The 13,245-nt window shown below is 47.0% G+C and overlaps 1 protein-coding gene across 1 annotated transcript; it reads right to left on the bottom strand.

Annotated features, from left to right (window-relative positions):
• Nucleotides 1–1,787: 1,787 nt before the first annotated feature.
• On the bottom strand, nucleotides 1,788–5,440 carry BHLHE22 (basic helix-loop-helix family member e22). Its single transcript, XM_040261298.1, has one exon. The coding sequence runs from the start codon at nucleotides 4,575–4,577 to the stop codon at nucleotides 3,489–3,491; it is 1,089 nt and encodes a 362-aa protein (XP_040117232.1). The 5' UTR covers nucleotides 4,578–5,440; the 3' UTR covers nucleotides 1,788–3,488.
• Nucleotides 5,441–13,245: the final 7,805 nt, after the last annotated feature.

Raw genomic sequence — 13,245 nt, 5'->3', positions numbered from 1 at the left:
TTTACAAATGTTGGCTGAGGGCAGGAAATTCCACCTAGTAAATCACGGAAAAGTCCTCTCTTGTTCCTTTCAGATGTCCCCCATTTATTCCTAGAACTCAACACTGGTCAACTCCTGTATTTGGAAAGAGAATTTGTGTCTGAAATTATCAAAATGAAACTAAATATTATTAACCCTGTTACTTTGCATAATTGCTCATATTTGTCTGACGTTTATCCTCTCCTTTCCCCCACCTCCATCCATTTCCAGTTTTTTCTGGACAAAGTTTGGAGATTGAGTTACTAAAGGAGTAAGAGGAGGGTGAGTATTTCTTTTTCCCTTGAAGTTCAAGATCTCTTATTTGTACTATTTCTAATCAGAGTTGAACATCACAGAGGTTACAGAGAGAGTATATTAAGGAGGTCCTCTTAATAATGAGAAATATTAAGCAGTAAAATCCTGCAACAAATATGTCCTCTACAGTGTTAACACGCAAAATAGAAAAAAAAAAAAAAATTCGACTGATGGTGACTCTGGTTAATTCCTAATCAGAATGATGGACAGCCAGGCCAGAACAATACAAACTAATGGCTGTGTTGCTGAGCACTTTACCCCTTGATTAAAGACACCCAATTATGGCACAGAACAGTGTTGTAATTATGTTTCTTAATCACATCCAGGAGGTTTAATTGCCTTAACGATGTGTTTCATTAAATGAATTTAGGTATTATAGTAGACAGTTTTCATACACAGTTGTTTTCAAATTAACATAATATTAGACATCGTCATGGAAATTGTTTTAATAATCATAATTAGACGCACCCAGGCTTTGTCTGGTAAATGCTGAGAGACGGGTCTTCTGCCTGGGGGCTGCCCTGGTCTCTTCCCTCCCTCAACCCCCACTCCCAGACTGGGAGGGCTTCAGCTTCAAGGCCCTTTGCTGTGATGTTTTCTGAAAAGTTACAGGTTCTGATTAATCTTTTTTGATGGCAAGTGGAGCAGAAAATATCCTCCCTCACCCCCTACTAAGTTTGATAGCATTTAGGGATATCATTATGAGCTGAGACTATACAGACCAAAAACGCAATCAGCAAACTGCCTATAGAGGAAACACTCTAACTTCACGACCACCATCTCTATAACCTTCACCACAATAAAAATAAAACCTTCTAAATGTGAGGGCATTAGGAAAGTCCAAATACAAGCCTATACAGCCATTCTTTAATAGAATCAACGCCCAACCCAATCCAAACATAGCCCCTACAAATCTCATTAACAAGCAACACTAGTACATTGTAAAAATCTCTATAGACATTGTTTACACATATCATTCAACCTGGTTGACTCTTCTATCACACAAAAAAGGGGAAAGCCACAATAGAATTCATCCTCACAGAATCCAAATTCATCTGTTTTCCTTGGCTTTCTGGAAGTTGAAGATAGAAATTTTTGAAAAAACTCTTTAAGAAACTTTACTCTCTCTGATGGGCCTTGGCACTGCTAGTTAACAATGCCATACAAAGTGGGAAAAGATTTCCAGGGAGAGAAGGGCCTTCAAAGTTCATGCCAGCAGACAGGAGCTCTAGACCTCCTCTGTCTGACCCCATTTCTCTCTCCTCCATAGACCAGGCCCAGCCATCCTCTTTTAACAAGTAAACAAGTGAACTAGGGCTGCTCCTAATTGCATATCCCTGACAGAACTTTAGTTTCACCTTCTCTAAAACTCCTTTCTTTTTTGTTACCTTTCAAGCAAAGAGTTACACAGAAAAGAGGTGATGGCTCCTTCCACAAAGCACAGCATAATAAGATGTTTGATCAAAATATTTTAATAAAGATTCTTTCTGACATAGATACACATACAAATGGTCGTACATAGCTGTCATAGTCTGATTGACCTATTTAATATATATATCATTCTTTACACATCCAAAACCCGCCAAGAGATCCATCACAACTCCCCACTCACCATCCAACCTGACAAACTGAATTTGTATTATCTGCAAGGAGTGAAAATAGCAGGACTCCATTTTTTAAAAAAGGTTTTCTGGATTTTCATAGGCTAGAAAGGCAGGCAAACAGCCATGCAAACTAAAACTGAAAGCTCGCTTTGGGTAAATAGCTTCTTGCTCTTCCTTAGTTTTATTTTATTTCCTTTTAATTGTTTTTTAGAAAAATAACAAAGAATTTCACACCATAGGCAAATCAAACCAGTCTTTCAACTTAAATAATTCTCCACAGTTAAAATAACTTATATATGTACACATATATTAAAAGCAATTAAATTAGACCTTTTAAAAATGCACAGCACAGCCTGGAAAAAGTATTTGTTTAGCATGTTCTTACTTATAGGATCTATTGCTGTGATGTCTTTCCTTTTTAGAATGCAAGAGTCCCCTTTTGGGAAAAAAAAAAAGAGATCAATTCATTCATTAATTAAGAATACACCTTTCCTGTAATTTTTGGACTGAAGCAATTTATTAAAGCTCAATTTAAATACAGGGATGATGCAACTGAAGATATCCAGGTGACCTTTGATAAACCTAAGCAGCTCAGATACATCAATATGTCTCTTCATACTTGTTGGCAAATAAACCCTTTTAAACACTTGGCACACAATATAAGTTAATCTATAAAACAGAATTTTAGAGGCATTAAAAAAATCTGCACATAAGACCCCATGACCTTAACACATGATAAATACTGTTGATGTGGAAGGGTCATTGATGAATAACAAATAAATACCATGAATCGTTAATACATCATTGCAGAGTGGAAAGTAACAAGGTGCACATAAATATTTTTAAATGCAATTTCTTTCAGCCACAGTCAGTTTTTTTATATCACTCTTGCCAAAACTTTTGAGCATTTTCACAGGATTAAAGTTCAGAGACAATAAAAAATACAAGTCTTTCATAGCAACGTGTCTCTTTCTGTTGTTTTTGTTTTGTTTTTTTCACTTAAATAAATCTACATTTCAAGTTTTTCTCCTGGCTCAGAATCAAAATTTATTTTCAAGTGCCCTTTCTGATTTGTCTGAATGAATATTCCGTCCCACAAGCCACCCAACCCCGGACTCCTCCTTCCCCCTCAGCACTAGCCAAATTCACAATTATCAGTAGGATTACTATTTTGCCCTGGAATACCTTCCACGCTTAATAACTACTTCTCAACTTGTGTTTTAACCTTAAAGGCAAACTGCTTCCTCGCGGTCTAAGCTGCCACCAAAGTTGCCACTTTTCCGAGGAAAAATAAAGACATCTATCCTCCATACCAACTCCACCTCACTCCCCACCCCAAAGACCAAGATTCTGGGGTTGTCGAGGCTAGAAGTCCCGAGTGTCTCTGATACTTCTCAGTTCTCGCCTCCGCTTTGTCTGTTCTGCAAGTGTTTCACAACTACGAGAGGACCAAATAAAAGGGGTGGTGAGCAGCTGTGCACTGTCCTCTAGCTTTGGGGTCGGTCTGGTGTTTTTCGGGGCGGGGTGGTGGTGGATGGGTGGAGGGGATGTTTAAGGCTTCTCCGTGCACTGTTTGCAGAGGCTGGAGGAGACGCTATTGAACAGGGCGCACTTCTCCGGGCAGGAGGCGGCCGGGGGCAGCCCGGCGCTGAACGGGTATCCGGCCGCCTGCTCGTAGGCGCCAAGCGCCGGGTGCAGGGCAGCGGCCGCGGCCGCCGCCGCCGCGGAGCTGGGCAGGGAGGCGGCGGAGATGGCCTGGCCCTGGTTGAGGTAGGCGACGAGGCGCCGCATCTCCTCCAGGGCCTGCGCCTGCATGAGGATGTAGTTCTTGGCGAGCAGCAGCGTGGCGATCTTGGAGAGCTTCCGCACCGAGGGGCTGTGCGCGTAGGGGATCACCGCGCGCAGCTCGTCCAGCGCGTCGTTCAGGTCGTGCATCCGCCGGCGCTCGCGGGCGTTGATGTTGAGCCTCAGCGCTTTCTGCTCTTTGGATTTCTTGCTGCCGCCACTACTCCCGCCGCCGCCGCCGCTACCCCCGCCGCCGCCGCCGCTCGGGGCCCCCGGGGGGGCGCCGCCGCCGCCGTGGAGGAGGGCGTTGGAGCAGCCCTCGGCCGCCTTGGTGCCGCCGCCTCCCGCGCCCGGGGAGGCCCGCGGGTCGGTGGCTCCGGGCCGCAGCACCAGCTCGCAACGGCCGTCGCTGTCGTCGTCGGGGCTCTGCTCGCCGCCGCTGCTCTCGGCCACCGAGCCCCGGCCGGCGCTCTCGCCGTACTTGAGGCACAGGGCCGCCCCGGCCGGCAGGCTGCTCAAGCTGGGGTCGCCCCCCACGCCGGCGGAGCCCACGAGCAGCCCGGAGACGCCCACCCCGCCGCCGCCGCCGCCGCCTCCCGCGCCGCCGCCTCCCCCGGGCGGTGGCAGCAGCAGCCCTGCCCCCTCGGGGTCAGCCGGCTCGAAGCAGCCGAGGGGCGACGACGAGGAGGACGCCGGGCGCTCCCGGGGCGGCGGTGCCAGGGACAGGTCCATGCCCGGGGGCGTGGAGCGGAAAGCCGCCTCCAAGCGCTTGGCGGCGGAGGCGCTCAGGCTCTTGTGCAGGTAGAGGTCGTCTTCGCCCGCGGCGGCCGCGCCGAGGTGCAGCCCGCGCTCCATGGTCCGGCCCCGGCGCGGAGCCCGGGCCCGCCGCCGCCTCCTGGGCTCGGGAGTCGGGCGGCGCCGCAGACGCGCCCGAGCCGGGCTCCGGGGCTGGTGCGCGCGTCGGTCCCGGCGCTGCTGGCAGCCCTCTCCCCTTCTTTTTCTTTTTCGCCTTCCCCCGCGCTCGCCGCCTCCTCTTCTTCTTCTTCTTCGTCTCCAGCCGATGGTGCTGGCTGCTGGGGCTCACCATGGGCCGCGGCCCCGCATGGTGGGAGGGTGGGCGCGCAGGGTGTGGAGCTGCCGCCGCAGCCGCCGCCGCCGCTCTGAGCCCAGCCCCGCGCCTCCTCTCCGCACCGTTTATCTTGCTTGGATTCACCTTCAAGAGATTTCCGGACCCATCAACCAGCCGCCGCCACAGACGGGGGAGTCTTTTACATCATTATCTCTGAGTAGGTTATTATGAAGAAGAGTCGCCTGTTGGGACAGCGCTTTCTACCCAATCAGGTTAACGTTTTAATTAATAGGATTAAAACGGTAACAAACAATCGCAGGCGCTATCTGGCCGCGAGTCTGAATAGTTTCATTTCCCAGGTCTGAAGACAGGCAGCAGCTAGAGCTTTATAAAAGGCGCCTGCTCCATTATTCTGCCTGCCATCTGTATACACAGCTTAGCGCATATGTTTGCAAGGCGCTGGGTCCTGTTAGTAACCCAACAACTGCCTTTAGCTTGACATGTGTGGCGACTTTCACTCATCAATGAGCACACTAAAAGCCCTACTTAGAGTCGACGATGTTCTTTGCTCCTTCAGCAAATTGTAGATCGGCGGCGAAGCCTGGGAGTCCGGGGGAAAGCAGACGCCCGCCCCCCGCACCCCGTTCCCCACCCCCAGCCCTTCTCTCGCCACTGCTGTCTCATTGCTACATGACCCTTCCGGGGGAGACTGATACTCCACTCCTGTTCATAGGATGACTCTGATCTGGATTTGGATATGGGACTTTGCGGGGGGGACACGGTGTCTCCGTTGGCTTGCCCTAAATTCACCCAAGATTCTTAGCTAGTAAAAGAGCAAAGCAATCGCTCCCCCCCCCCCCCGCAACACACCGCCTTATTCCGCCCCCGCCACTATGCTCCCTGCCCACTTCCTACCCGGGTTGGGCGCGGGGGAGGGGGAGGGGGGAAAGGGGACTGCAGCCCATTAGATTTTTTGTAAACGTGGTGATGGAGGGGGTTACTTTCGCTGGCGCCTCCAAACCACGGCTACAGTGATGGTGATGATGAAGCCCACGATTTCCTAACCAGGAAGAAACTGATTGCTCAAACTTCCCTCCAGATTAAAATCCAGTGGTTTCAGAATAGTCAACTTCAACGGAAGTCAAACCCTCTCACACACTAAGTGGGGCATCAGTGCATATTTATTTACCCGGAAACGTCGCCTCCAAGGCTAGGAAGCCATTCAGGGACAACTGGGTCTGCCTCGATTGTTCTTGGAGAGAAAGGAAGCCAAAGTGTGGAAACAAGTGCTGCTCCCCGGATGAGAAATGGGACTCTGGGTTCCGTGTCCGGGCGCACATGGTATTTAGCGTCTGGTTTTCATACTTACAACATAAGTAAAAACAATATTTCCCAACATCTCCAATAAATCTTCCTTATGTGGCAGAATTACTGAAGCCTATGAAATTTTTGGTTTCTCTGGTTTCATTAAAAACCTTTTAATTGTGGCTTTCAGAGTTGGCCCCAGGTGTTGGACTCTTTTCATTACATTTTGCTCTAATGTGATGAAATTCTAATTCTCTCCTTACCATATGGTTAAATTTCCCCACTGAGAATTAGTTGAAAAAGGAGAAATAATCTATTAATCTCTGTAATAGATTCACAAATGAGGTTCGCCACAGAACCTGTTTTTGAATGGTAATATCGGAACAGTTGGACGCCTTATTTCAGAAAGGAGGGATGAGGACGCAGAGAAACGTCTGCGTTTTCACCTGGAAAGCAGGGAAAGGGGCCCAGCTCTATCTTTCCAAAATAACTGCCCGAAATTGAATCTCACGGGATCAGAAATGCTACGCAGTCGTCGGTTACCTTCGCCCCTTGGGGTTAACTGGAACCCAAAGTGGGAGAAAGAGCTGGCGGGCTGCGGGAGGTTTTCCAGCCTGGGACCCCGACCCTGAGCTCTGGCAGGCTCGATCCGGCCCACTTATCTCGCCCGGGACCCCCAAGGCACGTAGACGTGCGGGGCGGCCCCTGGCTCCTCGCTTCCCTCGCCCCTCCCTCCCCCGGCGCGCGCAGCTGTTAACCTCGGGCTTTAAGATGCTGAAAGACAGGCTCCTGTTACTATTTTTCAATTAGCAGCTTTGTTTTCACCGGGATCGTAAACAAAGGTTGTCTATAAACGTAGGTGAGTCGTGTGTGTCTGATACTCAGTGACCCAAGAACTCTGGCCACTTGGGGGAGGACCGAGGCTGGCACCGTCTGGGCTCTGGGCGGAGTGGAGACACGCTTCCGGTGTCGGACTCAGTTCTCTGTCCAGGCCGCCTTTCTGGTGCGCTGGCCGGATGGATTCGTGCCGGACACTCAGTGGACACTAGACAGACGAAGGAGCTACCGTGTCCGGGCCGAGGTGGGGGAGCTCGGGCTTAGCTAGGAGCGCCACGGGGAGCTGTGCCCTGCAGAACCGGACTGGCCAAACTGGGGCCACCACCCAAAGCGGTCAAATCTCCGCTAGATCCCCGACCCTTGGCAGACCCCGGTCCTTCGCTACTGTCAGCTAACTCGGCATATCATGAACTTTTCCCTGGACCCCACTTCCGGTCCACATTCCTCCCTCCTCCCTCCCTGGCCACCCAAACTTCTGAAACAAACTTTGGCGCAACTTCATTTCACTCTCTAGGAGCCCCAAACCTCTTTCTTTGGCGGTTCCAGAAAATCCCCCAGGTCTCCCCGGAGGAGGTGGCTGCTTAATAGTCCCTGGAAACTTAGCTTGGGGAAACTGCTGAAGAATTTATAGAAGCTCTAAACGTGGGCCTTGTAACAACCGTCGGGGAATGGTCTTTGAGGTTTATGCACTCGTAAACTTTTGCTGATTGCTTCTGGGAAGTTGTCAGGCACTTAACGCTGCATTTATCTTACAGGGCAATGAAAACACATCTGCCCTGTGTCTCGTTACCTGGTTTAATCGTCGCCAGCCCTGAGCCACGGCCTAGGCTCTTTCTCACCACTTGAGTAGAAATCCCGCCGCCTGGTTTCGGGCCAGCAAAGGGCTGACATCAGCTGCTCACTTAGTACCCCTCTCTGGCCGCAGGAGCTCCAAAAATGTCTGCGCTTGAACTTTATTCTGCTACGAAGAGGGGAAAGGGCCTGGGTTCCTCATCTAACTAGCAAGTTGGAAAGAGAGCAGAGGAAAAACCAAAGGAAGCACTTTCTGGTGGTCTGGGAAGGGTGGAAGGGTGGGGTGGGGTGTGGAATCAGCCCTCGAGGGAAACTCCTGACCCACAAATGACCCCTGGGAATGAAACGGTGGAAGCTAAATCCTCTTGACTCTGCAGTTTCAGAGATGATCAGTGTGAGTTACTGAAGCAATGGGGGGACAGGAAACGCAGGGAACTGTTCCCTCTGCCCAGTCGAGGTGGTGGTAGCTCAGGCCACCCCGTGGTCCAGACGGCGGAGTGGGCGCCGTCCCGGGACACCCCAGCAGGGTGCCCTTGGTGCTGGGCTGGCGGGCGCAGCGGTGCGGTTTGGCAGACACATATCCGGACAGGGAGCATTCTTGGCCGAGTGTTGCATACCAAATTTACAGACGCCAGCGCATGTTGTGCAAAGATGAATACAGTTTTGTTTCAGCAGGAAGGAACACACCTACGGCTTTGAAAGGACGCTTAAACACTTAACAAGCCACCCCGCATTGAAATGACGGGGCTACTGAATTTCAGACCAAACTGATTTATTTTAGGTCGTACTTACATTTCTTGGTGATCATCTTCATTAATACTTGCTTGTAATTTAAAATAGAAACCTGAATAAAATCAGAACGGAACACAATCGAATCCATCATTTAAGAGCAAAGCCAGGAGTTACTTTTTGTTACTTCTATAGCCGTGATAAACAGCTTATTATTTATCAAGATTTAAAAGTTAGGAGAACCCTAGAATACTGGGATTTGAATATTTGTGTTTTCTGAAAGGGAGAATTGTACTTGTGTGAACGTGTTTTCGTTTATCTATTTGAGGACATTCTAGAAGGTAAAAAGCAAAGTTTGCCCAAAATGTCACGAACTTTTGCTTGGGAGCTGCTTGGAAAAGCAAATTCTCCTAGAGCCATGGAAACCGCCTGGGGCTGCGCTGCCCTCGAGCCGGAGGAGCCCAGCCTTGGAGATTGCATCAAGCCGGGACCACAGTGACCCCAGCGGAACGTCCTCCTGGGAAACCGCCAGGGAGTTGGAGCTCCGAGCCCTCCTCCGCCTCGCCCAAAGCGCGCACTGACAGGGCGCGTCCCCAGCGCTCAGGCCCTCACATTCTTGGCCGCTCTTCAGCCCCAATCAGAGGCACGCTGACCTTGAACTTGCAAATGCCTACCGGCTCCCTTAGCCTGCTCGGCGCTGTTTGGTAACTCTTAGGTTGGTTTGAAGCCAGTACAGTTGAGGTTAGTCATCCTGCGCCCCCGCCGGCTTCAGGAACGCAGGATCGACTTGGTGGCGGAGAGCTTCAAACCCATCGAGCTCCTGAAGTCAAGCCTTTCGGCCCCCGTTTGTTTATTCATCAGTCTTTTCTCACCCTCTTAGCTAGGTCCCCCAAAGCTCAGTGCGAAGAGATGCTATATGTCCGCGTGTGCGTTGGGGATTGGCGGGGCTGATGGGGAGGAGGGCCGCGAAGAAGCAGGGGCCGTGGAGGTGGACCGGCCCTGGCAGCGCGCCAAGGTCCCCAGCCTTAGGTCTGAAGTGCTTGGCACTTCCAAGGACTTAGACCTTGGAAAAGCAGAAACCTGTTGATATAAAGTTTTTTCGCGAAGATTTTCTTCCCCTTTTCTTTAGGTTCATCCTCACGACTCTTTGGCGACTAGCTGCCTTAAGTGTGAACAAACTTTGAAGGGAAACGCTCAAACACCGCCCCCTCCTCCCCCTGCCCCAAGACAAGCAGCTTTTTCGGCGCAAGGATGCGCCCCAGGCGGACTCTCAGGCAGGTTCCCAGGCTCGAAGCGAAGGGCTCAAATGGCTTCCAGGTGACTTTTAAGGGGAGGGGCGTGGTATACCACTGCTGGGACTCCAGCGGTAGGGCAGGATACGCAGATAAAGGGAAACAAGTGAAAAGAGTTTCTGAAGAATTCACTGCCTTCTTGGTTACCTGGACATAGTCGCGCTCCTTAGAGGTTGATAATATATTTTTGTTACATGCGTTTATCTTTTCGAATCTTGGAAAACGTTCGATTTGGGAGGGGGAGAAAAATTGTTGGCCTAAAAAAAGTGAACACTTTTAGGACTTGTCTTGGTGCCCACGAATTAAGAACAAACAAACTGAAAAGGGCTCAATTCTGCCTTTGGGGTTTTAGCTTTGAGATTTAAAACCCACAGCGCCATCTCCTGGCTGTGAGGAGACCGTAACGATGGATGACAACATACTTAAATACTGAGAATGAAGTATTCAAATATGAGAGACACTTTATTTTACGCCTCAAAAATTATTTCAGTGATAAATTGATTGCGATGATAAAAGATGAGCTGGAAATTTTTGATCATTAAAGATTGTCAGACACAATCCCGGAAGCTAATTATTTGTGAATAGAAGTCTGTATGCTATATTTACACACACCATTTTTATAGATTCGGATATAGTTATTATTCTAGGGACTTTTGATAAAATATGATTCTTTAATTTATCATCAATACATAATTTGATGGAAGAAATTAAATCCCAGATTAATTTCTAAATCAGGATTTGAACCAGTTATTTTATGCAAAAGATACTGTAACTTTATAAATATCTCAGTGCTCTCAGGTGTTAATTGACTAGTGAAAAGCAATTGCTGAATTACTACTGGGATATTTTAATCACCAAAGCATTTCTTGTTAAGTATGGGTTTATTTATTAAAAGCTTCCCATATAATATGATAGAAAGGAGACTACTGTGAGATGATGCTGTGTTGAAACAAATTCTCCTCCTAGTGCCTCATCAAATTTTACTAATCAACATCAGTAAAGAATCTGCTCCATTTTTCTCAATAGCCCTTCACTTCCTTGAACAGTCTTCTCAACTCACAATCTTTCAGAATGTCTAATTTAGGCTTTCTGAGCCTGAAATGTCATCTGAAGATAAATTGTTTTCCAAAAATTTAATGCACATAATAGAACCATGGATACCTAACACGTTTGCGAATTAAAATATTTCTAAAATGTATTTTTGCAAGCCCTGCTCTCTTTTGTAAGTAAGATCAAAATCCAGTGAAGAGATGATATCCCAATTAAGAACATTTCTCATCTATGATAATATGCCCAGGCCAGCTGCTTGAAATACAAATGAAAGTAGATATGCTTTTTGTAGTGTACAAAATATTATGAGTATCCTTCAAAAATATTGTAGATCAAACAGACAAATGTAAACTTCACTTCAGTTGAAAGATTAATTTTATTTGATTAATTAAAGTGAAGCTCTATTAAGCCAAATATTTGGACTCATTTACTCTGTCAATGTAAGCCTTCCTGTTTGAAAGAAATTTGATTATATATAGGAGGAACAAGATAAACAGATGGTTAGTTAGAGAGCTTTTCACAGTTGAAATTTTTAAACTTAACATGGATAAGTTTGACACCTTCTCAAACATTTTCGATGAGGTCATTTGATCTATTCTAGCAATGCGGTATTGCTGCACATAATCATTTTATGTTTAAGAAGCATTTAACTTGGTTTTTCTATTAGGGTGTTTGAATTAAAATGTTACTGTTTGAGCTGCCCACTTAGAAATACACACACGCACACACACATGTACATACACACATATTTGTGCTATATTTTCTCAGTGTTAAGTATTAAAATAAGGCACCATGACATGAGTGTCTTAACATAAAAATAACATTCCTCCAATGAAATACTTCATTTGGGGGCATGAAGGGGGCATCATTTGCTACAATGCCATTGGCAGGAAAACCAGGATATCTGTCTATTGCCCAGCATTGCCCTTGTAGAGAACAGATGTCACCAAGAGGCAGGGGGAAATGAAAGTTAGTCCTAAAGTGACATAAGAGTTGAGCTTCCCCGGTGGCTAAGATGATAAAGAATCTGCCTGCAATACAGGAGACCCAGGTTCAATTCCTGGGCTGGGAAGATCCCCTGGAAAAGGGAATGGCTATCCACTACAAATTCTTGCCTGGAGAATTCCATGGACAGAGGAACCTGGTGGGCTACAGTGGTGTTTGTGGAAGTTTGCTTGTCTCATGAAGATGCACTTTGCTTTTCTTTTAAAAAGAACTTTTTTGATCCCCGGTCAGGGAACTAAGATCTCACAAGCCATGTGGCCAAAATAAATAAAACAATAAAAAGTAAGAGAGTATTTGAATTACAATTTTTACATATGTCCAAACTTGATTGCAGTTGTCTGTGAATTACTTTAAAAGCTATGAGTAGGTATAATAGAAATAGCAGACCCTGGGCAGATTCACTGTGTGATCTTTGGCAGTTTTCTTGATCCCACTTAGCTTCAGCAGAAAAATGGATCTATTCATCATGCCTTTCCTGACCTCCTCTGGGTATCAATCAAAGGAAACGATGTGGAAGCATTTTGTACACACTAAAATGCCATGTGAATTTAATGTTAGCACTTTATTATGCTTCTTTGTGTCATCTAGACCAGTCCAATCACCTTTAATTATCATTATTGGCTTGCATTTTATTTACTTTTTTAAAAAAATCACAGCTTTCAGGTTCTGGCAAATTTTAGAGCTTCTTTCACTGCTGAGCCATTTTGGAGGATCGTGGAAGTAGCCGCAGGTGCTGGACTTTTTATGTTCCCACCATCAGTGCCCTTTGCCTCCACTGCTCTCCCCTTCTCCTGAAAATCCCTACTGCCCTACCTGGGAGTCCTGGTTCTCTCCCTTGGATCTTGAATGGATGAATTTGCCCCTAGCCAATTGTAAAGTGGGCACCATAGTGTGATTTGATGGCACTAACTGGTATTTGGATGGAGAAATGGCCATGGACTTGGTTCAAGGTCAGTTCCGACTTGGCTCTTCCCCTGTGTTTCTGTCTCCCACCACAAGCTTCTATTTTAAAGATTTCAAATGTGTGGACCATGCTTTTCAACTGAGTGACATTCGTTAAATTAACGATTACATCATTTTTCTTTCTTCTGTCTTGATCATGACCGTAAAAACTTCCTGAATCCAGATCTATCACTGGTCTTAGTGCGGTGCTTGTTTCTTCCCTTCCCACCCCTGGATCGGTCAATGCTCTTATTATCTCCGTTGTTGCTGGCCCATCAGGCAGTTTTCAATTCAGTTGACAGTACTCACTTCGAAGCCAATTTTAATTATTTTTTTATGAAAGACTTATAGAGACAGGGTATGTCCAAGGTCTAAATATATTACACACCTTCTCTTCCCTTACCCACTAATTTTGTTGTTTTATCAAGAAAGGAAATCGGATTTGTCTGATTTTTCTTTTTAAACTTCCTCTGTTTATTGCCCTCAGGCAATATTTATTATC

The sequence above is a fragment of the Oryx dammah genome, unplaced genomic scaffold (assembly GCF_014754425.2).
Source record: "Oryx dammah isolate SB20612 unplaced genomic scaffold, SCBI_Odam_1.1 HiC_scaffold_19, whole genome shotgun sequence".
Lineage (NCBI taxonomy): Eukaryota > Metazoa > Chordata > Mammalia > Artiodactyla > Bovidae > Oryx > Oryx dammah.
The sequence above is the reverse complement of the archived record's forward strand: the minus strand, read 5'-3'. Positions and strand labels throughout refer to the sequence as shown.

What these genes read in the sequence shown, in the direction of transcription:
- BHLHE22 (XM_040261298.1), bottom strand. Translation starts at nt 4,577, where the DNA reads ATGGAGCGCGGGCTGCACCTCGGCGCGGCCGCCGCGGGCGAAGACGAC.